The 27,143-nt window shown below is 37.9% G+C and overlaps 7 protein-coding genes across 11 annotated transcripts; 6 read left to right on the top strand and 1 right to left on the bottom strand.

The window, feature by feature from the left end:
* The first annotated feature begins 540 nt into the window (after positions 1 to 540).
* On the top strand, positions 541 to 4,508 carry LOC140006623 (probable polyol transporter 4). Of its 2 annotated transcripts, XM_072048832.1 has the most exons (3): positions 1,090 to 1,226; positions 2,055 to 2,145; positions 2,766 to 4,508. In XM_072048832.1, exons 1-3 carry the CDS (start codon positions 1,107 to 1,109, stop codon positions 4,124 to 4,126), a joined length of 1,572 nt encoding a protein of 523 aa, XP_071904933.1. In that variant the 5' UTR covers positions 1,090 to 1,106; the 3' UTR covers positions 4,127 to 4,508. The 2 variants fall into 2 exon arrangements, with proteins under 2 accessions (XP_071904931.1, XP_071904933.1); XM_072048830.1 differs by lacking the exon at positions 2,055 to 2,145 and having other exon boundaries at positions 541 to 1,226.
* A 134-nt stretch (positions 4,509 to 4,642) lies between these two features.
* On the top strand, positions 4,643 to 6,398 carry LOC140006624 (epoxide hydrolase 3-like). The gene is made up of 5 exons (XM_072048833.1): positions 4,643 to 4,954; positions 5,043 to 5,254; positions 5,370 to 5,537; positions 5,654 to 5,889; positions 5,958 to 6,398. Exons 1-5 carry the CDS (start codon positions 4,885 to 4,887, stop codon positions 6,202 to 6,204), a joined length of 933 nt encoding a protein of 310 aa, XP_071904934.1. The 5' UTR covers positions 4,643 to 4,884; the 3' UTR covers positions 6,205 to 6,398.
* Positions 6,399 to 6,535: 137 nt separating this feature from the next.
* LOC140006625 (epoxide hydrolase 2-like) lies at positions 6,536 to 9,107 on the top strand. Of its 2 annotated transcripts, none has more exons than XM_072048835.1 (4): positions 6,536 to 7,357; positions 7,445 to 7,656; positions 7,994 to 8,225; positions 8,293 to 9,107. In XM_072048835.1, exons 1-3 carry the CDS (start codon positions 7,333 to 7,335, stop codon positions 8,084 to 8,086), a joined length of 330 nt encoding a protein of 109 aa, XP_071904936.1. In that variant the 5' UTR covers positions 6,536 to 7,332; the 3' UTR covers positions 8,087 to 8,225; positions 8,293 to 9,107. The 2 variants fall into 2 exon arrangements, with proteins under 2 accessions (XP_071904936.1, XP_071904935.1); XM_072048834.1 differs by having other exon boundaries at positions 7,781 to 8,225.
* A 786-nt stretch (positions 9,108 to 9,893) lies between these two features.
* LOC140006622 (probable polyol transporter 4) lies at positions 9,894 to 12,939 on the top strand. Its single transcript, XM_072048829.1, has 2 exons — positions 9,894 to 10,311; positions 11,204 to 12,939. Exons 1-2 carry the CDS (start codon positions 10,071 to 10,073, stop codon positions 12,568 to 12,570), a joined length of 1,608 nt encoding a protein of 535 aa, XP_071904930.1. The 5' UTR covers positions 9,894 to 10,070; the 3' UTR covers positions 12,571 to 12,939.
* Positions 12,940 to 14,152: 1,213 nt separating this feature from the next.
* Positions 14,153 to 16,837, top strand: LOC113690057 (epoxide hydrolase 2-like). 2 transcript variants are annotated; one of them, XM_072048828.1, is made up of 6 exons: positions 14,153 to 14,400; positions 14,486 to 14,697; positions 14,810 to 14,977; positions 15,088 to 15,323; positions 15,396 to 15,521; positions 16,674 to 16,837. In XM_072048828.1, the coding sequence occupies exons 1-6, from the start codon at positions 14,331 to 14,333 to the stop codon at positions 16,717 to 16,719; spliced, it is 858 nt and encodes a 285-aa protein (XP_071904929.1). In that variant the 5' UTR covers positions 14,153 to 14,330; the 3' UTR covers positions 16,720 to 16,837. The 2 variants fall into 2 exon arrangements, with proteins under 2 accessions (XP_071904929.1, XP_071904928.1); XM_072048827.1 differs by lacking the exon at positions 16,674 to 16,837 and having other exon boundaries at positions 14,155 to 14,400; positions 15,396 to 16,091.
* LOC113690947 (lanC-like protein GCL2) lies at positions 16,627 to 19,273 on the bottom strand. 2 transcript variants are annotated; one of them, XM_027209083.2, is made up of 5 exons: positions 18,723 to 19,269; positions 18,211 to 18,322; positions 18,002 to 18,118; positions 17,608 to 17,925; positions 16,627 to 17,165 (listed from the first exon to the last, which is right to left on the bottom strand). In XM_027209083.2, the coding sequence occupies exons 1-5, from the start codon at positions 19,100 to 19,102 to the stop codon at positions 16,827 to 16,829; spliced, it is 1,266 nt and encodes a 421-aa protein (XP_027064884.2). In that variant the 5' UTR covers positions 19,103 to 19,269; the 3' UTR covers positions 16,627 to 16,826. The 2 variants fall into 2 exon arrangements, with proteins under 2 accessions (XP_027064884.2, XP_071904927.1); XM_072048826.1 differs by lacking the exon at positions 18,002 to 18,118 and having other exon boundaries at positions 18,723 to 19,273.
* A 1,184-nt stretch (positions 19,274 to 20,457) lies between these two features.
* Positions 20,458 to 23,888, top strand: LOC140006621 (clathrin light chain 1-like). The gene is made up of 3 exons (XM_072048825.1): positions 20,458 to 21,112; positions 22,815 to 22,968; positions 23,058 to 23,888. Exons 1-3 carry the CDS (start codon positions 20,481 to 20,483, stop codon positions 23,670 to 23,672), a joined length of 1,401 nt encoding a protein of 466 aa, XP_071904926.1. The 5' UTR covers positions 20,458 to 20,480; the 3' UTR covers positions 23,673 to 23,888.
* Positions 23,889 to 27,143: the final 3,255 nt, after the last annotated feature.

Genomic DNA, 27,143 nt, shown 5'->3' with positions numbered 1-27,143 from the left:
ATTTTCACCATTGAATGCATGACACATAATTCAATTTTCAATTTGAAACCAAAATTTTGCATATATATCGTGCATCCAACCGTGATAGTATATACACTGTCAGTGTATATAAGATTTACTCTTAAAAATAACTAATAATATTCAAGAAGCCACGTATGCAAAGAAGCAAAATAACTAATTTTCACATATTTGATATCATGTGTAATTAATTGAATTTTGAATCTCCCAAAATTCAACTGTGTTATATATAGCTGAAAATTGAACCAATGGTTGCCAGCTGGTCCAGATTTTTTGGTGGATTGGCTTTGGTCAATTCCATGAACTGGCAACTTGGCTAAAATAGATTGGCCAATGCTTTACGTATGCATACTTATTAATTAAATTATTTAAATGTGGACAAATAAAGATTAGTAAAAATAATTTTTTTTTTAAAAAAGAACAAGTAATTATTAGCAAATAACAATTAATTCTCCTTTTCCGTATTTTCTCCTATTTTTTTCCTCATTCGTCCCAGCAAATTCTGCGTCAGGTTTGAGTGTTTTTTTTAATTTCCAAATTCTAACACTGGCCCAATTGTTCTAACGTCAATCGCTCCAGCCTCCAAGCTTCCGAGATTCCATTCTTGAAAATTGATGACTGAGAAAGGTCAAGGTCATAAGATGGAGTAAATTTTACCATTTCAACGGTACTAAACTAGACGTGTCTTCTATTTTTTCTTTCCTCCTCCTTAGCTTATATGACAGAAAGGAGACAGAGAATGGTCCACTGGCCCGAGTCATCTCTTTTCTAACAAGCACTAGATTCAGATCTGGATCCAATTTTACCGAGATCATCTGTCCTTGCACCCTTGCTCATGTGGGTTTTGCTCCTTTTGCACTGAGGAGTTGTGTACAATTCCTACAAGGAGCAAGAAACCCGCCCCTGTAAAAATCTCGGATTGGTATTAGATTTTCTCGTGTTGTTCGGTTTCCATTGGATCTAAAAAATGGGATCCCATGAAGGTAACATTATCAATGGGAATGGAGTTTTTGGAAGGGATATGGAAATATCGGTGCTGCCTTTGGGCACTAAGAATAAGTACAAAAGAATGGATTCTCAATTGACTGATGGTGGTGATGATGATTTACATCATCAGGCGGAATTGGAGAATAGGAGAAAGACTACAAGGAAGTTTGTTTTTGCTTGTGCCGTTTTTGCATCTCTCAACAATGTCCTCCTTGGATATGGCAAGATTTCTGTTTTTTCCCGTTCATGTGTTTACTTTGTTCAATGATATGCCTTAGTGGTTTGTCAATCTTGTTTGTTTATCATTTTTTGATTGATAACCATTGAATCTGTACTTTGCATTCTGAACACTGTTTTGTGGGCCCTTTTGAGATGATATCGGAAAACAGATGGCTACCTTGGAGGCAGTGGAGGATAACTGAATCTAAACTGGGAAATGTAGATAGTTTATTGATGTCATTAGGAATTTGAACTTCTTGGTCTGGTGGACTTGTCGAGGTCTCTGCTGTTTGCTGTTAATAAAATTATTGTTTAGTTAAAGAAATCACAGAACTAGAATGACAACTTGAATTATTAAAAATGTATACGCGGACTGAGCAGAACGCATAAAAGAAACGCCAATTGTTAGCTTGAGGTGATTTCTACGTTTAAAAGATGAGCTAATCTAAGTATATGATACATAGAAGAATTTAATATACCAGATGAACCTACATCAAGTTGAAATTTATATATACACTGAAGCTCTGAAGCAGCAAAAGTAACTTGCTAGTTTAAGACGTAGTTTTGAGCAAGTATTACAATAAAAAAATGCTGTTACCAAAGGCATTGAAGAAAAATTAGAGGAAATTTCTTTAAATTGTCAAATCCTGTGGATCGTGTACTCCTTTTTCTGTATAAAGTATAAAGTAAAGCCTTTCACTCCTCTTGTTGTCTCATAGTTTTATGAACACTAAATTCACGTGCATGGTAATCTCATATTGATGTAGTCTTGCGTCAATTGAAAATTTTAATGTGGCAAAGTTAGACTTTTACATGTGATGTTCTTATAGATGGAATGCACTGCACCACTCTTTCATAGGCTTGAGTTTTGGCTTGTACGTAGACAGATGGATATGATGCCCCCGGGAATGCAGTTCTCTAGTGAGTTTGGACTTATGTCCCTTTTCCCTGCATATATGATTATATTTAAGCTGGATAATGTTAATACATGTAACCTGAACATTAGCTCCTGGAATTTATAACAATGCTCTTAGATGATGGCTTGCTGAGTATCATTTAAGTTGGAGCTGGAACTCGTTCTGTAACGCAGCTAAATGTCTCTTTTTCCTAATTCAGTAAAAAAGCATATTGCTTTTGGAAAGAAAACGTGGGGTAGTTTTCCACTTGTTATTTGCTTTTGGAAAGAAAACTTGGGGGGAGTTTTCCATATTTTGGGGTCACGTTACCAACAAATTGAAAAGGGTGAGTAGCTTAGGTCTCCCTTGTAATGATTAGTTGACATTGACATACTGAGTAGAGAAAAGAAAGGAAAAGGAAAATTAGAAGAGTAAAACGGAAACAGGAAAAGAAAAGCATGAACTTCTGAAACTGGTTCATCCTTTGTTCAACATATGTTTCATGTGATGTTAATGGGCGTCGCTCTTTAGTCCTATTGAACATGTGCCTCAGGTGTTGGTTAATAAACCCCCTCCCCAGGAAAAAAAAAATTTCTATGAAATTGGTTGGTGCAGTGAATTGAAATTTGCTTTTCCGTTATGCAGATGTAGGTGTAATGAGTGGGGCAATCTTGTTCATTCACCAAGATTTGAATATATCAGAGGTCCAGGAAGAAATTCTGGTTGGTATTCTGAGCATTATTTCAATCTTTGGTAGTTTAGCTGGTGGAAGAATATCAGATGCCATTGGCAGAAAGTGGTCTATGGGTTTGGCTGCTTTCATCTTCCAAGCAGGAGCAGGAATAATGGCTGTAGCCCCCTCATTTGAGATACTAATGATAGGAAGAATATTGGCTGGAATTGGAATTGGCTTTGGAGTCATGATTGCACCTGTCTATATTGCAGAGATATCACCTACTGTTGCTAGAGGCTCACTCACCTCCTTTCCAGAAATTTTCATTAATATCGGAATCCTTTTTGGTTATGTCTCTAATTATGCATTTTCCGGGCTTTCAGCACACATAAATTGGAGGATAATGCTGGCTGTGGGAATTTTTCCCTCAGTTTTGATAGCATTTGCTCTTTTCGTAATCCCCGAGTCGCCAAGGTGGTTAGTTGTGCAGAACCGAGTCGAAGAAGCTAAGTCGGTTCTGGCCAAAACAAATGATAATGATGCAGAGGTGGAGCTGAGGCTAGCAGAAATTCAATTAGCTGCTGGAAATGATGCACAAAAGTACGAAGACAAGCCTGTCTGGCGTGAATTTTTAAGTCCTTCTCCTGCACTGCGCAAGATGTTGATCACTGCATTTGGAATCCAGTGTTACCAACAGATTACTGGTATTGATGCAACTGTTTATTATAGTCCTGAGATCTTTAAAGCTGCTGGTATTGAGGGTGAGTCGAAGCTTCTTGTTGCTACTGTAGCTGTGGGTGTTACAAAGACGGTATTTATACTTGTAGCGATTTTTTTAATTGACAAAGCCGGAAGGAGGCCTCTCTTGTTGGCAAGCACAGTGGGGATGACTACATGTTTATTCACAGTGGCATTCAGCCTTTCTTTACTAGGACATGGATCTGTGGGGATCGCTTTGGCAGTACTGTCAGTTTGTGGAAATGTAGCGTTCTTTTCTGTGGGGATGGGTCCAATTTGCTGGGTGTTGACATCTGAAATATTCCCTTTAAGGTTTCGTGCTCAAGCATCGGCCCTTGGATCGGTGGGTAATAGGGTGTGCAGTGGTCTGGTAGCCATGTCCTTCCTCTCTGTTTCTCGTGCAATTACCGTTGCTGGCACCTTTTTTCTCTTTGGTGCAATTTCAGCAACTGCTATTGTCTTTGTTTACATGATTGTTCCAGAAACGAAAGGCAAATCTCTTGAGGAAATCGAGCAAATGTTTGAGACTGGATGTCAGTCTCAAGACAGTGAAGTGCAACTTGGAGATGTTGAACGTCTAGTGCAGAAACAGTGACTTTGGATGCATTCTTGCTTGAGCCTGTCCAGAAAGATTGTATGGCTAATTTATAGCTCCAAGTCTGTGAATCTTGGGATTTGTCATTTGTTCCTTGCAATCAGGATTCATGGAGAAAAGTCTTTGTGGGGCATCAACGCTTCTGCAGTCCACTGCGAGGTCCCTCTTGAGTAGTAATAGATAAAGATTAGTCACACGAGATTATACTATGTTGTTGTAGCTATAGGCTTGTACACGATGAGAGTAGGTACAAACAAGATGGAAAATCTACCATTCTTTGGTGCTTCCACCAATTTATGCTTCACATGAATGCTATCACTTGTACATGTTACTGATGTTCTGATTTGTCACATCACAAGATAAATAGACCATTTTCTGGTCATATCCTATAACGGCAATTGGTGACTTGGGATATTCGTCTCAAGATGTCAATTAACACCTTGAAGGACAGAGCTTGAGAGGGATATCTTGAAACCTCAGTTATGTCTAGAATCAAGTGATGTCTGGCTTCCTTTGTGAGCTTATGCAAATAGAAATCGTGCATTATTTAACTCCAGTCAATTTGTGACAATAAAAAGAATTTCTAGTCTTTCCCGGGGATAACATGATCTCTCCCCTCGCCCCTCCAAGCCACGAGCAAAAGAAAACAAAAAGTAAATACAATCTGGTCAATTAGGCATGAAACACGAGCCAATAAATTATTGACAGATTTGATATTAACACTCAAGACGCGAGTAAACTTTCAACCTCAAACCAAAATGGAAATGATCCGGCATAACCATGTGAATGTTAGGGGTCTGAAACTTCATGTTGCAGAGACTGGAACAGGTCTAACTCGAAGCTGCATTTATTTCAACTCTATGTTCTGATCATCAAGAATTTTTCTTTTTCCCTAATATTTTGTGTTCTCAAACAGGTCCTGCTGTGGTTTTCTTACATGGGTTTCCAGAAATTTGGTATTCATGGAGGCATCAGATGATAGCAGTGGCTAACGCTGGATTTCGAGCAATAGCACCTGATTTCAGAGGTTATGGACTTTCTGAAGTGCCTGCAGAGCCAGAAAAGGCAACATTCAGGGACCTTGTGGACGACACTCTCGCAATTCTTGATTCTTTTGAGCTCCAGAAGGTACAAAGTATTAAAATTCAACTCTAATTTGGCAATAATAAAGATCAATGCTACCTGATCTATCATTTGTCAGCTCAAATAATGCCGTGAACTAAAAAATTTTCTGTTTTAAAAGGTTTTTCTTGTGGGAAAGGATTTTGGAGCCCGAGTAGTTCACCATTTTGCACTCCTTCACCAAGACAGGGTTGCAGCACTTGTGACAGTGGGTGTGCCATTCATGACTACCGGTCCAGAATCTTCTCTGGATTTCCTGCCGAAGGGATTCTATATGTTGAGATGGAGGGCACGTTCATTCCTGTTCATCTTTCGATTAATTTATGATTTTTTTAATAAAGCCTTTTCTTTTTTTGTTCACCATCATTGCTGCACTCTGTTCTTATGGCTACAGTCCCTTCTCAGGAACCAGGGAGGGCTGAACAAGATTTTGGCAGGTTTGATATCAAGACAGTGGTGAAGAACATATATATTCTCTTCTCAGGAAGTGACTTACAAGTAGCTAGAGAAGACCAGGAGATAATGGACTTGGTTGATCCTTCTACACCACTACCCCCTTGGTTTAGTGAAGAAGATCTTACTAACTATGCAAACCTATACGAGAAATCTGGTTTCCAAACTGCATTGCAGGTCCCATACAGGTAAAAGGAAATTCCTAAACTGCTGAGATATATTCAAATTTTGATGACTTTATTGACGATTTGTGCAGAACTTGGTTAGAAGGGGATGGAGTTGAAAATCCCAGGATCAGTGTCCCCGCCCTGCTGATAATGGGAGAAAAGGACTATGCCTTGAAGTTTGCAAGTCTAGGAGAATACATAAGTAGTGGAAAGGTCAAAGAATATGTTCCTGAGCTGGAGATAACTTTCTTGCCAGAGGGAACCCACTTTGTTCAAGAGCAATTTCCTGACAAGGTGAACCAGCTTCTGCTGACCTTCCTGAATAAGCATAAATGAACAAGGATAACACTGTTGTACTGATGTAGCGCTTGAACAATCTTTGGAGTACATCTTGCATTCTTCTCTGCAGAATTTCTAATTGTAATGCAACATAAGATGATGTTTCAAGCGATTATCTTTGTTCCTTTGTTGGAAAATGATTGAACTGAAAAGATATGTGGAGAATAATGGTTGAGATTTATGTTCCAGAATTTACAGTTTAGTAAATGTAATTTACCATTCTAGAGCTCTAGTGAATTTCTTTTCCTTGAATTTTTCTTTCCTTGTGCATAGCAGCAAGCCTTTATGTTCATTAAACAAAGCAAGTTTAATTTTGGTCTACCATCTCTGCCACCAGCCAATTAAGAGGAAAAAGTTTCTAGGCCAATAACTAGAATTGCCCTTCCACCAAAGGAAACTAGACTTACCTCCTCCTACAAGTTTAGTGTCCCTCACCTACCAAGATGACTCGTGATATCAAGTTCCTTATCTATGGAAACCCGCTTAAAGATGAATCTGCTACATTCTAAATCATAAATGAATAACATGAGAGAGTCATTTTTGGCTGTAGATACATGTCTCCCATATGCCAACTGAGATTGTTCTAACATATCAAACTTATTCAAGGCGCGAAAACTAGGCATTAAAAGTCTATCATCCTTAGAAATTTACTTAAAGTCTATCATCCTTAGAAATTTACTTGGCTTACATGTCAATGTCCCATCGTGCATTTTAATCAAGTAGAATAACAGAAAATCTAGAAATCAGTAGCACCAGCACAATACAATATGCAATAATGCAAAATTTTCAGTGCACACTCAATTAAATTGTCAAAAGAAATATTCTAGACTGTATATACCATGTGAAACATACCAGATGAAGACTTCTGCAAGTGAACAAAATCCAGTAATATCATCAACCACGCCAAAACACAGCCCCACAGAACCCCCTCCAAGCTGGGAGCAGAATATATAGAAACATAAGAGGGCATCGTCATAGAGTGATTTAGGCAGGACAGAATTTTTCATATTGCCAGAGATAGTATCATAAACTCCTCAAATCCAAAGAGTGAATTCTTGTACTTTCTGGAATCAAAATCAAGATGGAAAAATCCAGCATGGCTACGTGGAAGTTAGAGGACTAAAGATGCATGTTGCAGAGATTGGATCAGGTCCAACTACAAGTTTTGTTTGATTTACTATACATTGAAGGAGTGAAGAAGAAAACTTTCTAATATCTTCTTTGTCATACCAAATAGGTCCTGCAGTGGTTTTCCTACACAGGTTTCTGGAAATATGGCATTCATGGTGGCATCAGATGCTTGCAGTAGCCAACGGCGGATTTCGGGCAGCAGCACTAGATTTCAGAGGCTATGGACTTTCTCAAGTGCCTGCAGAACCAGAAGAGAAAACTTTCAAGGACCTTGTGGATGATCTTCTGGAAATTCTTGATTCTTTTGAGCTTCAGAAGGTAAGAAGTGCTTAGTCCCAATTGTCATAGCAGTAACCATACTAAAAGGCTGAGCTAGCTTTTATGTTTGACCACTCTATGCTTTCTTGCACAATGGAACTTTCTTTGGTTAAAAAATATGCAGGTTTTTCTTGTGGGAAAGGATTTCGTTGCTGTAGTAGTTTATCATTTTGCACTCCTTCACCAAGACGGTATCAGCACTTGTAACACTGGGCCTGCCATTCCTGCCTTTGGGTCCTGATGTTTATCTAGACTACCTCCCCTAGGGCTTCTATGTGATGAGATGGTGGGTAAGTCGATTTCTTTTTACCTAACTTTTTGTCTATGATCCACTCAGGAACCAGAAGGGCAGAAAAAGACTGTCGGTTTGATACTAAGACAGTGGTTAAGAACATATACATTCTCTTCACTGGTAGTGAGTTGCAAGTAGCTAAGGAAGAGCAGGAGATAACGGACTTGGTTGATCCTTCTACACCACTACCCTCTTGGCTTGCTGAAGAAGATCTTATGAACTATGCAAACCTATATGAGAGATCTGGTTTTCATACTGCATTGCAGGTCCCATACAGGTAAAGTTTCTCTACTGCTGAAGAATAGTTTTGATTTCATGCCTTTTAAGTGATAGGATTTGTGCAGGGTCCTGGTTGGGAGATGATGGTGTTGATAATCATAGAATAAATGTTCCTTCCCTGCTGGTAATGGGAGAAAGGATTATGCCTTAAAGCTTGCAAAGATAGAAGACTGCATCACATGTGGAAAGGTGAAAGACTCTGTTCCTGATCTGGAAATAATTTTCTTGCCAGAAGGGAACCACTTTGTTCAGGAGCAGTTTTCTGAGAAGGCGAACAAGCTTCTGGTCACCTTCCTGAATAAGCATGAATGACCACATGCCAGTGCTGCCACACCAAGTTAAATATTGAAAATTTAAACATTGTTGTGCTGATGTACAGTTTGTGAACTGAATTGCATTGTGCAGAGGGTAATTATTTTGTATGGTGCAGTTTGCGAACTGAGTTTCAGTAATTTCTTCAGTAAAAGAAGCTGATAAATTTCCCCATCACCGAGCTTTCAGGAATGTTGCTCCCTTTGGGTATTATTGACTTGGCAGACTTGGTATTACGACTAAAAAAGCACTTGAACCCTCCCACATACCCAGACGCTTTTGGATACGCGTGCAGCCTGCAAAAGGATGCGATGCAGAGTCTATTAAGTTCCAGCTTTATCTGCACTGCGGACTGACAAGTTGTTAACCATCCCAGAGTTGAATCACCTGAGCCTGCAGGACTTAGTATCATGCTCCAGAATTTAGCAGGGAATGTAGCAATTGTAGGTTCGACATGTCCAGAGAAAGATAAGCCAACCCCCAATTCCTTTAAAGAGTGAATAGGGGCTGTCTCATCCGCCCATGCATTTCTCCTTTTGATATAAACCTTGTGGGTTCTATCCAGCAAGATGGAGCTGAAGGCCTTTGCCTTGTTGTGGAAACTCCACGGTCCCGTTTAGTCAATAAGAGCAAGGAAGCCATAACAAATTCCAACTCGCTTGAGGAGGCCACGATTCCACACGACCTCTACTGCATCAATAGCTGCTTTGTAGAAATCCTTCATCCCCAAAAACCTTGGCAATTAAAGTAAAATTGATTGATCAAGGCCAACATTTCTAAACAAGTAAGAAAAAGAACATGAAAATCAAATTCCCTGATTAGAAAAAGTCAAAAAATGCAAACGTCTCTCGCTTAGATGATAGGAGGAATCCAGCTGGATTGCTCAGCAATGTGTAATAGGACGAAAAATGCTTCCATGTTCTAGTATTATGAAGTATTATCAGAAGGAAACGAAAGAAAGAAACAAGTAAAAACCACATTAAAGATTAAAATGAATGCATAGGTAAGCGTTGGTCAGCTTTCAATCATGCGTATTTGAGTGAGATTTGAATCATGTTTTGGTTGATCTCTGTGAAGGACTTGTGGGATAGCAGAGGCTACGACAGGTTCGAGTTTTTACTAACATTGGCCCAACTGTTCGAACGTCAATAGCTCAGAGGTTACAAGGTTCCATTCTTAAACAAAGCCGACTGAAAGGTCAAGATTACTTTTAATTTTTTATGCCATTTCAATTGTACAAAACGTTTCTTATTTTTAATTCCTTCTTCCTCGCTTACAGGACAAAAAGAAGAACAAAAAAAAATGTCCACTTGCCAAAGGCCCGTCTTTTTTAATAAGAACTGTTTCAGATCTGAATTTCAATTCGCCCAGATGATGCGTCCCTTTATCATTCCTCATGCGGGCTTTGCTTCTTTTGCACTGAGGGGTTGTGTATATTCTTTTAAAGGAACAAGAAACTCACCCCATAAAGAATATTGGACTGGTTTTAGATCTTCTAGTGTTGTTTGGTTTTCACCACTGGAACTCTAACATGGGAATCCATGATAATAACAATATTACTGTGAATGGAGTTTTTGGCGGAGATATGGAAATGTCTGCTCTGCCTTTGGGATCTAAGAATAAGTACAAAAGAATGGATTCTGAATTGACTGATGGTGATGATGATTCACATAATCATCATCATCAATTGGAAGATAGGAGTAAGACTACAAGGAAGTTTGTTTTGGCTTGTGCTATTTTTGCATCTCTCAACAATGTCCTCCTTGGATATGGCAAGTTTTCTGTTTCTCCCTTTGATACATTTACTTTGTTCAATGGTATGCTTTGGTGGTTTGTTCAATATCTTATTTCTTATCATTAGACTATCGAATCTGTTCTGTGCATTCTGAACATGGTTTTTGGGACACTTCGGAGATGATACTGGAAAATAGAGCTTTGCATTTGAGGCAGTTGATAACTAAACCTAACTGGAAATTGTAGGTGATCTGAATATTGATGAACTCTTGCATCGAGTCAAAAATTTTGTGGGATAGTTAGACTTTTACCTGTTATGTTCTTATCTGTGAAATGGTCTGCTCCAAAATTTCGGAAGCTTAAGTTTTACTTAGTGTAAGAGAAACTGATTTGATGCCCCCTCCATGCAATTCTCTACCGAGGTTGGGCTTATGTCCCTTTAATGCAGAATGTGAACAATAGCACATGGAATATATGAAAATGCTCTTAGATGATGGCTTGCTGGGTATAATTTTAGTTGGCAGCTGCTACTCTTGCTGTAAAGCTGCTCGTATCTCTTTGTCCTGACTCAATTTAGAAGTAGGGTGCTTCTGGAAAGAAAACTGGGGGGAAGTTAAAAGTTCTATTTTTCTTTTACTTTGCTACTCCATATATTTCTGTCACATTACCAACACATTTTGAGAAGGGTGAGTAGCTTAGTTATGAAGCGTAATGATTAGGTGACATTGGCATATTGAGTGGGGAAATGAAAGGGAAAAAAAAATTAGAATAGTCAAAAAAATTAAGAAAGGAAGAGCATAAACGTCTCAAATTGGTCCCGCCCCTCTTCAAGATATATTTCATGCATGTTAATTGGCATAACTATTTAGTCTTAATATTGTTATGGATTGGTTGGTGGAGTGAATTGAAGTGGCTTTTTCCATTATGCAGATGTAGGTGTCATGAGTGGTGCAATCCTATTCATTCATCAAGACTTGAATATAACAGAGGTGCAGGAAGAAATTCTGATTGGTATCTTGAGCATTGTTTCAATTTTTGGTAGTTTAGCTGGTGGAAGAGTATCAGATGCCATTGGCAGAAAATGGGCCATGGGCTTAGCTGCTGTCATCTTCCAAGCAGGAGCAGCAGTAATGGCTGCAGCCCCTTCATTTGAGATACTAATGATAGGAAGAATATTGGCCGGAATTGGAATTGGATTTGGAGTCATGATTGCACCTGTTTATATTGCGGAGATATCACCTACTGTTGCTAGAGGCTCACTCACCTCCTTTCCAGAAATTTTCATTAATATCGGAATTCTTCTTGGTTATGTCTCTAATTATGCATTTTCCGGGCTTCCAGCACACATAAATTGGAGGATAATGCTGGTTGTGGGAATTGTGCCCTCCGTTTTGATAGCATTTGCTTTATTTGTAATCCCCGAGTCACCAAGGTGGTTGGTTGTGCAGAACCGAGTTGAAGAAGCTAGGTCTGTTCTGTTAAAAACAAATGAAAATGATGCAGAGGTGGAGGAGAGGTTAGCAGAAATTCAATTGGCTGCTGGAAATACTACTGATGCACAAAACCATGAAGACAAGCCTGTCTGGCGTGAACTTTTAAGCCCTTCTCCTGCACTGCGCAGGATGTTACTCACTGGGTTTGGAATCCAGTGTTACCAACAGGTTACTGGTATTGATGCAACTGTTTATTATAGTCCCGAGATCTTTAAAGCTGCTGGTATGCAGGGCGAATCAAAGCTTCTTGCTGCTACGGTAGCTGTGGGTGTTACAAAGACGGTATTTATACTTGTAGCGACTTTTTTAATTGACAAAGTTGGAAGGAAGCCTCTGCTGTATGCAAGCACAATTGGGATGACTGCATGTTTGTTCACAGTGGCAATCAGCCTCTCTTTACTAGGACATGGATCTCTGGGGATTGCTTTGGCAATACTGTCAATTTGTGGAAATGTAGCATTCTTTTCCGTGGGGATGGGTCCAGTTTGCTGGGTGTTGACATCTGAAATATTTCCTATAAGGTTTCGTGCTCAAGCATCAGCGCTTGGAGCTGTGGGTAATAGGGTGTGCAGTGGTCTGGTTGCCATGTCCTTCCTCTCTGTTTCTCGTGCAATTACCGTGGCTGGAACCTTTTTTCTCTTTAGTGCAATTTCAGCTACCTCTGTTGCCTTTGTTTACATGATTGTTCCAGAAACGAAAGGCAAATCTCTCGAGCAGATCGAGAAGATGTTTGAGAAAGGATACGAGTCGCAAGGAGGTGAAGTGCAGCTTGGAGATGCTGAACGTTTAATGCAGAAACAATAACATTGGGTGCATTCTTTGCTTGAGCCAGACCAGAATGACTGTTGTGGATAATTTGTAAGCTGCAAGCCTGTCAAACTACAACCTGGGATTTGTCATCAGTTCCTTGCAAACAGGATTGATGGAGAACAATCCCTTTTGGGCATCAAAGCATCTGCTCCACAGCATTGGTCCCTCCTATTTAGTAATCGATGTGAAACCATAGTCACAGGAATACACTGTTGTTGTAGCAGCTGTAGGTTGTGCACAGTGATAGCAGATTACTCAGAAAGATCATCTATTATTTGGTACTTCCATGAATTTATGCTTCACATGAATGCAATCGCATGTTTTTGTTAGACTGATTTGTAACATCACAAGAATATTTCTGTTCGTACCTAGTAACTTCAATTGGTGATTCAGGCTATTCTTAGTTTTAGAAGATTAATGATTCTGTTCCTTCACACTCTTAGAGAATTTCTCACAATACAAAGCATTGAACTTTGTAAAGAAGTAGCTTCACGAGTGATGATGTTGGCTAAACGAAATATGTCACTGTTAAATAGTATCACCAGAACAAACGGATTGAAGTCTTTTCTGAGAATGACATGATCTTTTCCCTAGCCCCCTTGCAGCCACGGGCAAAAAGAAAGTTAAAAAGGCCATACTTAGATTGTTACTAATTTTATAAATGAGTGATGCAAGGATCGAAACCTAGGCATCAAATGTCGTCTATTGTCCTCAGAAATTTATTTGGCTTACATGTCAATATGTCATGATGCATTGTAATCAAGTCGAGCAACAGAATATGCAATAGCACAAAATTTTCATAGCAGACTCAGAAAAATTTGTAAAAAGAAATATTCTAAAATGTATATACCACATGAAACATAAAGATGGTAACAGGATGGTTTTGAAGCGGGGCATAAGGATGGCAATGGATGGGAGTGGGGTGGGGGATCCCTCCCTCGTCCTCCTCTTCGTGCTCTAAAATCTCCCCCGCCTTCGCCCCCACCCCTCCCTAATCCTCCACTTTTTCTACCCCCACCCCCCCCCCCCCCCCCCCCCCGATCCATACCCCGTAATTGTGTAATTACATTTTTTATTTGGCATAATTTTTTTATATATATAGCACCACCTTGTCATGCAAACCTTTAAAGACTTGAAATAGCAGCTGGCTCCGTTTGAATTAATTGTTTTTGGGGCTGTTTTTGAAAAACTTTGCTATAGCAAAATTTTTAGAGTATATTTTGAAATATTTTTTATTGGCACTTTATTATGAGATATTTGGTAAAATTTTAAAAAAATTTAAATTAATTTTAAAATTATCTTTTAGAGTACTTTGTTGTAACTTTTATTGTATTTGAAAAACTAATTTTTGAAAAACACTCCAAAAACAGGAAATCCAAACTAGTATTTTCTGTTGTTAGGAGTACTTGTGATGTACTATTATTTTCTTCCCCCATAATTACCCCACGGGGTTAGCTGGTGGAAGAAGGCGGAATGGGGGTGGGGAGTTTTTAACAATAGCGTCAAACTCGCACCATTGCCATCCGTAATTTTTTATATTAAATTTATTAATTTATGTAGGGGAGAAAAATCTCCTGCTCCCGCCCTCCAAACGAACACCTGCACCCGTTGCTCTAAGCAAGTACTAGAATAGAAACAAAAGAGCGCATCTTCATTGACTGAATTAGGCAGGACGGAATTTTTTTTGTTTTTTTTCATTCTAAACTCATCAAATTAAGAGGGTAAGTTCTTCGACTTTCACCAGTCAAATCAAGATGGAAAACATCCAGCATAACTATGTGGAAGTTAGAGGACTGAAGCTGCATGTTGCAGAGATTGGATCAGGTAAGCTCTAAGTTTTATTTGATTTACCATAGATTTAAGTGATCAAGATGAAAACTTTCTGATGTCTTCTTTTGATACGAAATAGGCCCTGCTGTGGTTTTCCTACATGGGTTTCCTGAAATATGGTACTCATGGCGGCATCAGATGCTCGCAGTTGCCAATGCTGGATTTCGAGCCATAGCACCTGATTTTAGAGGCTATGGCCTTTCTCAAGTGCCTGCAGAACCAGAAAAGACAACTTTCAAGGACCTTGTGGACGACATTCTCGGAATTCTTGATTCTTTTGGGGTCCAGAAGGTATGAAGTTTCTTGATTCCTATTGTCGACTAGAAAGCTGGGCTAAATTTCATGGTTGACAACTATATGCTATATTGTACAATGGAACTTCTTCTGGTTCACAAATATGCAGGTTTTTCTTGTGGGAAAGGATTTTGGTGCTCGAGTGGTTTGTCATTTTGCACTCCTTCACCAAGACAGGGTTTCAGCACTTGTGACACTGGGTCTGGCGTTCACGCCTACCGGTCTAGGAGTTTCTGTAGACTCCCTCCCCAAGGGCTCCTATGTGATGAGATGGCGGGCAAGTTGATTTCTTTTTATTTTCAGGCAATTTATGGTTCGAATATGGTGTTTCTTATTTTTTTTTTAAATCAATTTTACACCAAAAATCTTTGTCTATAATCCATTCAGGAACCGGGAAGGGCTGAAAAAGACTTTGGCCGCTTTGATATTAAGACAGTGGTAAAGAACATATACATTCTCTTCACAAATAATGAGATGCCAATAGCTAGAGAAGACCAGGAAATAATGGACTTGGTTGATCCTTCTACACCACTACCTTCTTGGTTTACTGAAGAAGATCTTACAAACTATACGAACCTATATGAGAGATCTGGTTTTCATACTGCATTGCAGGTCCCATACAGGTAAAGTCCATTCCATCAGTGCTGAGAAATAGTTCTGAATTTCATGCCTTTTTACTTGGAGAACTTCTCCAGGGCTTGGTTGGAAGACGATGGAGTTGATAATCCTAGAATAGATGTTCCTTCCATGCTGGTAATGGGAGAAAAGGATTACGTCTTTGTGCACCAAGGAGAATACCTCACAAGTGGAGCTGTCAAAAAGTATGTTCCTGATCTGGAAATAATATTCTTGCCAGAAGGAAACCACTTTGTTCAGGAGCAATTTCCTGAGAAGGTGAACCAGCTTCTGGTCACCTTCCTGAACAAGCATAAAAGACCACTTGCCACACCGAATTAAATAAACCCAATATATATGTTGTTGTGCTGATGTACACCTCGGAACAATCTGTAATTCTCATTTTGCATTCTGCACAGGGGATTTATTTCGTAAAAGCAGTTTATGATACTGCCCAAAGCTATTATATATCCTCTTCAACTGACCATGGTCAAACTGAATTCTTACTGAACAGGGTTTCAGAAATTTCTTCAGCAGCATAACCTGATAACAATCCCCCTCCTCTTAGAATTTTCAATGAATCTTGCTCCTTTGGATATTAATGACTAGCCAGACGTGGTATTACGATTATAAACGCACTAGCGCACCCATGCACACAGACACACTTTCAGTTTTGCATGCATGAACACACACTAGCGCACCCATGCACACAGACACACTTAAGGCTTTGCTTGGATTGCTATTTTCCGTAGAAAAATTTCGTCATTTTCCGTGAACACATTTCCCCATTACCTTTTTTCCTCACATACATCAAATCGCTACAGTAATTTTTCCATGAAAAATGACGGAAAATGCAATCCAAACGGGACTGCATTAGTTTTGCATGCATGAACACACGGCCGTGCGGCCTGCAAAAAGAATTGATGCCCAGTCTAGTCTTCTTGTCTGTGCAAAAATTGTTAAACTTCAGCTTTATTTGCACCACTAACTGAAAAGTTGTTAATTATTCCAGAGTCATCCTGAATCACCTGAGTATGCAAGACTCAGTATCATGTTGCAAAATTCTTATAGTCCATAACGCAATGTTCATTTGTTAACATAGGATGCTTCTAGACTATACGGTCCCAGAGGTCATATATAACTCAAATCTTCAGAAAAACATGGCTTCCCTAAGTTCTGGAAAAACAAAAGACATGGTATCAAACAAATGCATCCATTTACATGTCAACAACCTTACATTGCTGCAACTTTCTGTATGTTCTTGCCATTTACACTTTTTAGCCAGATATTTAGTAAAACAGCCACTGCATCTGTAGACAAACTTATCAATTGTTTTATTCTTTTTTAATTTGTTATAGAACACGGTCTGCTGCCGCTGGAATAAAACATGAGGTGCAATATTGAAGCACAGTGACAGATGCAGAAATGTAATACAGGGAGAAAGTAGTTTTTTTTATACATGACAACCATCATTTCCATAGATCTATCTTTTCTGCCCGCGATGCAAATGCTTAAAGTTCATAAGCAGGGAATCCAGCATTAGTAGGTTCAACCATGTCCAGAAAAAGATAAGCCATACCCCCAATTCCTTCAAAGAGTGAGTATGGGCTATCCCCTCCATGCATCTCTCCTTTGGATATAAGCTTGTGGGCTCTATCAAGCAAAAAGCAACTGAAGGCCTTTGCTCGATATAGAAACTCCACATTTCCAGTCAGTCGATAAAGAGCGAGGAAGACATAAGTATTGCCACTGACCCCATGACATATTCCGACTCGCTTTAGAATGCCACGATTCCAAACAACCTCTGCTGCATCTATAGCTGCTTGGAGAAATCTTTTATCTCCAAAAACCTAAGCAATGAAAGTTCCATCAACTGATGAAGAAGAACATTTTTAAACTAGCAGACAGAGAACATGAAAGACAAGATTCCAAATCTATCCCTTGGTACAGTACTGTGGATGATAGGAGCAATCCATCTATATGCAATAAGAGGAAAAGTGCTTCCATTGTCTAGTATTAACAGAAGAAGTATGCTTCCACGAAAAGAGAGAAACCAGAAAATAGAGTTCCTCATCAAATCTAGAGTGACTACATTGGCAATATTTGTTGGCAAGGTTAGATAATCCTCATTACTAAGGTTTTCTATATTCACAAAAAGCAGATGATCAAATACAACAAAGAAACTGAAGGACCAATATCAGTAAACTGGACATATACATATTTGATGGACATAATATCAATAGTCTCATTCTCATTGAATCTGCATTTACTATTCGCAGGTTAGCTTGATACCTCAGCAGCCTTTACAAGTGTTAGTGCAATTCCAGGAGCCCCATGACACCAGTGCACCAGAACATCCCTCCTTTTATCTTCTTCACTTGCAGGATAGTTCCCACTAGGGAACCGGTTCTTTATCATGTAATTAAGAGTTTCCTTGACCTCTTCACGCTCATCTGCCTTCAGTTCAAAGTGCAATAAAATATGCATGATTCCAGCCAAACCATGGGCAGCACCCCAGTACTTTTCACCATACCACTCAAACATCAATGGACTTCTGCCTCTTCCACCCAATTTTCTCCCACTCCTAAAGATTTCTTTGACAGCAGCACCCTGACATAACACCAAAGTAACAAATGCATTAAGGAGGAAAGTAAGGCACACATGCAAAGGCAAAGTTTGATCTTACCATCTCAGTGGGCAAAATCGTTCCTCTGCCTATATGTTCATTTATGAACAGACATGCCCATAAATAACCAGCTCTACCATACAACAATTCATCAGGCAGATCTCTTGTCAGCCTAATCTGTTACGAAAATGAAATGAATTATATTGAAAAATCGGAATTAGCAGCTAAAGTGTCAGTCAAAATTGACACTCTAGAATTTAGCAGTTTACCTCTTTGAAGTGGTTCAAATAGTAATGTAGTAGCTGATCATATCCCAAGTATTTTGCTACCACTGCACCTAGAGCACAAACACCAGCTCTCCCACATATAAACGTCACATCCCTACAATCAGTACATGGATATAAGCACTAAATCTAACTGAAGTTATAACAATTTCCTATTCTTAAGTCAATTCAAGCCCTTATCCTCCATCAACAATTTCAAGCAGGCATGTGTCACCATAGAAGAAGCACTTGACAAGTGCTATGTACCTGCCATATGTTGCATTCTCTTTTTCTGGGTTTGGGATTTTGTTGAAAACAACTCAAGAACAACATGAAACACAATCAAAGTTCTAATTTTCCATTTTAGAGTGACAGAAACTCACAACAAAATCCATTTTCCTTCGCATTTTGCTAGTAAAACTCCCCAAATCCAAACGGACCCCACAAATCATACCACAACCACTAAACAAAACAACTTCACAAAAGAAAAAAAACAAATAAAAAATAATCCCAATTACCTCGAATGAAGAGAAGCAGAGTCGCAGGCATTGACAATCTGAGAACAAAGAATAAGGTCATTTCCATTCCTGGTAACCAGAAATGACTTAAAGAGCAAAAGGGCAGTCCCAAGAGCACCCGAATAGAGGGTAAAGTCATCAACTTTTTGGCCAGTAAGTCCCCATGTATTCACAACCACAACTATTGTTTCCTTGAGGTCCAAAGCAGCTCTCTTGAGCTTCTCAGAAAGTGTAGTATAAGGTGTTGCAAGAAGCCTAAGAAGTGATTCTTCTGTGCCTTGTTCTGGGATTCTGTGTCCTGATAGTTGAATTTCTTGTTCCAAAGTGGGATCTTCCTGAACAAAATCCGGCATCAGGTTAGGGAAATACCTGTCCGCCATTTTTCTTCTTCAACAGTCAATACGACCTGTGTTTTAGCTCCATTTTTGGCATTCCAGTACAAATTTTTGGGGTAATTTTTTGAAAGTTTTGTGGGCCTGCCACGTAGGGGTGAAGCCGAAGAACCAAGTAGAAAGATGCCAACAAGGTGCCCGTCTCTATCGGAGGTTAAAGATACTTTTTTGATTCTGTTTCATCAGATCACAATCTTAAGGATTGAAAATAATTAGCATGTTTAGATAGGAGATTATTTGAAAAATATATATTTAAAATAATACTGTAATATTTTTTATAATATGATGTATATAAAATAAAAAGATAGTTAAAAATTGTGTTTATGATATAAGTTGAATAATATTTAAAAATTTTATTTTCAAATCATGCTAAGCAATCAGACTAATATTTGGTCAAGATACCTGTTGATATTTTAAGTGTTCTTGATTATGTAATAAGTATGTGATTATGTTCTTTAAACAATTTGAAAAATAAAAGATAACAACCAAGGAGGAGGTAACAAACAATAGGGGTGGCAAAAATAGGCAAAGTGGAGTACCATAAATGTTTTGTATTGGTATGGCAAATAATTGGAATCTTTTGAACCAAATAAAAGAGACTAGATATAGTATAATTTTTCTATTTGTTTGAAAATTTGGATTTGATCTAACTAGCTGCATATTTTGTAAGCTTTACGCTATTTGTTATTACCAATTACATTGTGCTATTCTCTTAGATTTAAGTTTCTTTATCAGTTATCATTATGTATATGATATTGTCTAATGAGAATTCAACAATATCATTGGTTATATATATATATATATATATATATATACACTGGAGTTTATACATTCTACAACTTATATAACATTTCAAAGCAAAATCTTCACAAAATGAATGTTTTCTTTATATATATATATATATATATATATATATATATATATATATATATATATATATATATATATATATCGTAACACCCTTGTATGATCCAATTTAAACATGAATTAAATTAATAGAATATTTGTTCTTAAGATCTAGTTTTGAGTATTAAGGACATTAGTCATGTAATCGTGAAATTTAATTTCTGTCTCTCTTTTTCTCTCTTTTTTTAAGACTTGAAAGCTGTCCTAATCTAAAAAAAAAATATCGGATAAAAGATTAAAATCTTCTTCCTTTGAAGATTTTACTTTAAAACTTTTGAAAACCTCGAATATTACTTTCATACTAGGGTGCAATTCCAATCAAACTCAAGGAAAGAATTCCAAAAAAGTAGTATACCTGGTAATTATTCATACTACTTTTCTACCACTATTACTTATTTGTAAAACACAAGGCCAAGGGGAAAAAAAAAAAAGACCAACTCATTCAACACGTGTAAATCGAATGCAGTTGACATTTACCTTCCATTTTTACGAGAGAGATCTTCGAGACAAACCGAATCTCTCTGACTTTTCCATTTTTTCAATCCACCTCTTTCTTCTTCTTCCATTGATAATTTTCCGATCACACACACAAAAACACGCAAAGAAACACACACAGTTATACATATTTCGACAAAGAAAAAATCATAAAGAAAACATACACCAAAATATAGCCACCACAATGGCGTTTGATCAGGGGTACATGGCCACGGATGGCGGAGCTGATGAAATCAATCAACCACCGTCTCACCTCTTTGATGAAGGTGGCTACGGTGGCTATGATTTTGATGCACCACCTCCTACCACCCCGGAAAACTATGACTACGACGGTGGTGCTGCACGGCCACCATCACCTCCACCTGTGGCTATGGATTATAACATGCATGCTGGGAATTTCGGGTTTAGCCATTCACCAAAGCGTGACGATTACTCTGCTTCGCCTTTTCAGGAGAATGGTGGCGGTGGTGATGGAAAAGGGTATGATATGGCAGCTGATACAGATGGGATTTTCAGCTCGGCTCCTTCTGATGGACCTTTGCTCCCTGATCCAACTGAGATGAGGGAGGAAGGTGCCGCATTTCGCGAATGGCGCCGGTGGGTATTTATTTCTATACAATTTGGAGTTTTTCCATGTATATATGCTGCTATGCATAGCAATGCATTTGTATTTGCGTGAGATTTGAATCATGCTTTGTCTGTGATGGATCTCTGGGATAGCACGGACCATGATGGGTACATTTGGAAGTTTATTACTCTTCTTTTTCCCTTTTTTCTTTCTGAATTACATATTGAAAATTTGTTTCCTAGGATCTTTCTTTGGTGAATAATGTTCATTTATGATTTATTTATATTCATATCATCGCATGCCATAATGGAGATATTGAATAGGCAATCTGTATACCATGATTAGATATTCAACAGAGATTCAATTCATTTATGTTAATATCAACTCGGAGATCGAGATTGTTAGTCCTTTATTGCTTTTACCTACCTTTACTTTTATGTAGTTGTCCACACATACATGTTTAGTTTCTGAAGAGTTACATGTCTTCTTGGATCCTAACTAGATATGCCGATTTCAATGTAGTTGTTGATTCAATTAGTACTGATGTAAACCATCATCAATGGTAATAGATTTATTGGTGCATGTGCTTGGTAAATTGATTTATGATAGACATGCTTACAGTTCTGATACTGAATGCTGGATTTATATGGCTATTTGGGAAACAAACATATATAGATTGCAGAGCTTTACAGTTTAAAATGTGGATTGAGAATGTTGATCGAATTCGGTTTCCTGTTCTCATCCTCAGAGTTATTTCTTACATTTCTCAAATAGATTGGTTAATGTGCGTGTCATTGTGCATTCCACTCGTAGAACGACTGATATTTCAATCTTCAAAGTCTCTGTCTCTGATATTTCTTTGCTATTCTTATCATATATGATAATTGGCCTCCTATGGTTTCATGCAAATGATCTTTGCTCAAGATTACCATTTTTTTTCTTTTGTCAATAGGTTAAGGATATTTTGTTGGATTTCTGACCAAACAGGGGATTTGTATGGCATAAATGCTATAATCAATTAAGCTACATGATGAATAGGCTTTTCTATGGTGGGTTGTAATTACTAATTTGGAGTATGAGTTGAGTTGGAAATATTTAAATGGAAGCGATTATTTTGCATCTTCTTCTCAGTGTAGAATTTATTTAGTATGGCAAGCAAGGGAATACAATCCAGAGTTGAATTCAGAGATACAAAAAGAAATCAAGAATCTTGTAATAAAGATGGTATCCTGTATCCTGCTTCTATTAGCCTCTGAAAAGGAGGATTTGGCTAGCATGACGACCAATATGAGATTATTAAATAACCTAATTCCTTCAGAAATATGATATGTCTGTTGACTGTTTTGGTGTTCTCCATTGTGCTCATTAGTTGCTCCATAAGCATTCTCCTTCTGTTAAACTAGTTATATAGTTTCTGAGTCTGTTGCTGATATCAATGCTTTTTCTGAATTTTTAAGATCACTAATCGCCTAATAGTATTGTGAAAATTGGTTAGCTTAGGGTCCAAAATTTTGTCACATCATTTCTTGCTCTGTCTTCACTTCATTTTGGTCTTTCTTTCATCCTGCTCTCCTTTTTTTCTTTGTTCTTTTTTTTTTCCTTTTCCTCTTTTGCTTTTTATCCTTTGGTTGCTAAGGTGCTTTGCCGATGATGATATAACAAGTATTTGGTAATAATTAGGAACTCGAAATCAGGGTTGTCATTCATGTAAAATTGCTTACTCTGTTGTAGCCAAAATGCAATTTATCTTGAGGAGAAGGAGAAAAGAGAGAAAGAACTGAGAAATCAGCTCATTGAAGAAGCTGACGAGTACAAGCGAGCTTTTCATGAGAAAACAAAGCAAAACAAAGAGACTACAAAGGCTCAAAACAGAGAAAGAGAGAAAGTAATTTCCAGAACACACTTCCTGTTCCACAATATCTTTATCCCCATTGATTTGTATTATAACGCCTCATTTTTTTGTTTTCGGAATAGCTGTACCTGGCTAACCAAGAAAAATTCCACAAAGAAGCTGATAAACAATATTGGAAAGCCATAGCGGAGATTATTCCACGTGAGGTACCTAATATTGAGAAGAGAAGAGGGAAAAGGGAGGAAGAGAAGAAGCCTTCAGTTGTGGTCATTCAGGGCCCCAAACCTGGTAAACCAACAGATATGTCAAGGATGCGTCAAATGCTTCAGAAATTGAAGCAGAATCCTCCGCCTCATATGATTCCTCCTCCGCCGTCCAAAGATGCCAAGGATGCAAAAGAAGAGAAGGATGCTAAAGAGGGGAAGGATGCAAAGGACGGCAAAGACGCTAAGGATGCAAAGGAAGGAAAGGATACCAAGGATGCAAAAGAAGGGAAGGATACCAAGGACGAGATGAATGCCACTCCAAAATCAGCCAAGGCAGTGAAAGATGACAAGGCTGCAAAAGTTGGCACTCCGAAATCGGCAAGTGCTTCGCCTTCTGCTGCTGCTGGAGCAGATGCTGTTTCACCTGCCAAAGATGCTGCTAATGATGGCACTCCTAAAGCAACAACACCAGATGCTGCTTCGATAGCTGAAGGTGAACAAACAGTAGAAAATCAGCCTACCAGTGCATGATAAGCTCCCCATCTCCCTTTCTGTTTTTCACATCTAATTTTATCTAAAATGATCAACTTAGTTCACATTGTTTTATCAATTTACTACCAGTAATAGGAATAATAGCAGTTCTTGTTTTTGACATTAGGACTTTCAGTAGGGGGCTGCACTAAGTTCTTTTTGATGATTATTGACTTAGTCTGCTTATTTGAATATTAACACCATAATTTTCTTGCACTTTGCCCTATCTCAATGTTTAGTTGGAAGACTGATTAGTTTTGCACATCAAGTGTTTTCTCATTGTGTTGCTCCAAAAAAAATGAGTCATGAGACTTGGGGTAGGGTATCTGAATGGGAAGAGTTTTCATGTCTTGATGCACATGAACTTGTTCACATGATTTCCAAGTGCAACTCTTTATATATAGCGTTTTGGATCAAGATTCAAGAAGAGGCTTTGATTGGGGTGGTGTGCTTGAGAGTTCGAACATTATGGATTTTTAACACGCCTGCTGGACTGCAACTGGCCCAAATAGAAAATGGGTATGTTTTGAGCCTGGACACGTTGTTTAATTGCAGTTTGGGGTAAAAAGGAGCTTTCCATTGAAGTTTGTATCCACATAATTCGGGCCTGACAAAATAGTTACAGCCTTTGTTCCTTTTTGCTTTTCGACCCACTTATAAAACTTTTTGACCTATTCTTTCACTTTTTCTTTTGTTTTTTTCACTTTATTTTTGTAAGATATATTTTGTTTCTCCTTTTTTCCTTTTTCGTTTCTTATGATTTACATGGCTAGTATTTCTTTTCCAGTCCTTACTTTCTTGAAAGGTTAGGAGGACCAATGCCTTGACTAGAAAACAGGACTGTACTTTCCTTGAAAGCATCAAGTGGCAGGCTTCGACAGGTTTATACCAGTTGGAAACTATGGATCTTTGTTTTGACATTTGTAAAATTGATCCTTTAAGCTCAAAATTTAGGCTGGAATACCCCTAGAATTTGGAAGAAGTGGGGATTGATTCTACTTAATGAGACCAGGTACCTGTGATATTTCAAATTTTAACTACAAAATTCATAGTCATGTACAATTTGGTTCCTGATCTCATGTTAGTAAGGTTGAAAGATGAATTAAACTATTCGATACTTGAATCGAATACGATTTAGTAAGAGCTTGTTCAAATTTGGCTCGCTATCAAATCAAACCAAACTAGAATAATATTTTAGATTTGATAACTTTCAAATTCGATAAACAAAATCTGTTCGTTAAATAAACAAATAAAATTTGAATAAAATTTTATACTCGTTGAAATAATCAAATAAATTTGAACACTAGAAGTGTTCGACTTGATTAGATTCATTTACACCGGTACATATCTGTGTCCAATTTGTTATAAATCTTAACATACCTTTAAAAGTAACCAAAATCTTGTGCTATGTTAGGTCATTGTAACACTAGTGCACATTTCAGATTCATCTCAATATTCTCCAACTAGTTGTGCACAACATCTTCCATCCATTATATCAAGCTCCTGCTGATTGAAGATAATAATAAAGGATTTTATGAAAATTTGAGGGCTTCGGTACGATGTTGGTTGGTTCCTAAGCCACTTGTTTGCAAACCATTAGCTGCATATGCTTTGCTCTGTCCATTAAGATTTCCTGGAATTGCTTTGGGTTTCTACCAGAAGTCCAAATAATCATAGTACAGTAAAAGTTTTTTTTTTAAAAAAAATCTACTTATCAAAAAGAAGAAAGACAGCTAAAAAAAACAGATCTTTCAAGTGGGAGATTCACGAGCGGAAATTCTCCGGCCTTTGTCTCGGGGAAGATTTGCACACATGGTGGGGAGATTGGGATAATTGAGAGGTCTTTTTTTATCCAAAGATTCAATGGGACCGTTACCACGTGTGTCCATCATCACAATATCTGTTTGTCAATTCAATTTTTTGACACCTCTCTTTTTTTTTTTTTTTTGTCATCACTGGGGTATCCGGACCTACACCCGACTAGTCCCACAGTGCCCCAGCAGAGCGGGCCCGACCGATGCTGAAGAATTTAACAGCTGGGTGGCTGCTCGGGATCGAACCCAGGTGGAGCTCAACCAAGGGGCGTCCTTCCACCAGCAGACCACCCAGCGCGGGCAATTTTTTGACACCTCTCAACAATTAATATTCTTATTGATCACTTCCCTCAAGTTGCATGTGATTCTCGAACTCATTTGCAGCTTTATGGACTACGCATTCAAGATAGAACTCTTTTAACAATTTTCTATGGAGTTTGGCCCACCTCAAAACATGTATCACAAATTTGACATTGTTGAAAGCTAATCAGAACTCGTCACGTAAGCAAAATTTTGAGTGTGTTTGGACAGGAGATTATTTGCCCAAAAATATCTCAAATAATTGACAATCCAAACACACTTAATGTTTTGAAACTCGAATCATTAATTGAATCAGTGAGATGTTCGGATTCAAGTTCAATCGGTTGGATTAATTTAACTCTGGTCAATGAATTTTTTTAAAAATAACTTACATAAATACATACGCACAAAATAGGACATGCATTGGACTAATTTAGGACATTATATGATGAAAAGTTTAATATTTGCAAAAAAACTTGGATTTTCACAAATAAATTTTTTAAATTATAAGTTAAAACAAATAAATTTTATCTTAATTTCAATTGTATCTATCAAAAAAATAATTTTAAATCCAACCCAAAAATATCACAATATTTTGAAATTATACAAAATTCGCGTCCATGGAAATTAAACATTATGAGTTTAAATTTTAATTCACGTTTTTTAGATTTAGAGATTGCAACTTAAAAATAAAAAAGAAGTTCGGAATTTGGAGAAAGTAAGGAAAATAGAGATACAAACTTGATAAGAGGCAAAAAATGAGAAGAAAATGAGTGGATCTGACATTTAATAATTAGTCTTTAGGGTTAAGGGAAACATATTCTTTTTCTTTTCAATTTAATAGACAAAAACAAAAAAATCACTGGTTGTTGGATTTGGATTTTATCTCACCAACTGTTGTTTCATTGGGTTCAAGTTTTATCCCACCAACCGTTATTTTATTGAGTTTGGGTTTTAATCCCCACTTAAAGTGACTTGCCACATTTTGTGGCCAATGATGGAAGGCAGGTTCGATCCCTTAACCTCCTATTCCATTAACTTTGGTGGTGGTCACTGAGCTTAGCTCGGTGGTTCTGTTCTTTTGGACAATCATTCCTCACTATTTTAATAGTTTTTGGTGCCATCATCAGGAACAAACTTGAGAATAAAGCAAAAACAAACACATTTTCTGATCAAATGGGAACTCCAAATGAGATGAATGAATCCAACAAGGCCTTTTATTGCGGGAAGGGTGATTTGCTAATCAATCCAAACTACACATATAGGCAACAGAGTTACAACTACTTAAGGAGGTCCCACGTTATATGCGAATGGTAGTGAAGCAGCTGGCAACATAGCAATAATGACACAAAGTAAC

The sequence above is a fragment of the Coffea arabica genome, chromosome 5e (genome assembly GCF_036785885.1).
Source record: "Coffea arabica cultivar ET-39 chromosome 5e, Coffea Arabica ET-39 HiFi, whole genome shotgun sequence".
Classification (NCBI taxonomy): Eukaryota; Viridiplantae; Streptophyta; class Magnoliopsida; order Gentianales; family Rubiaceae; genus Coffea; species Coffea arabica.
Note: the sequence above shows the minus strand (reverse complement) of the source record. Positions and strands in the feature narration are given on the sequence as shown.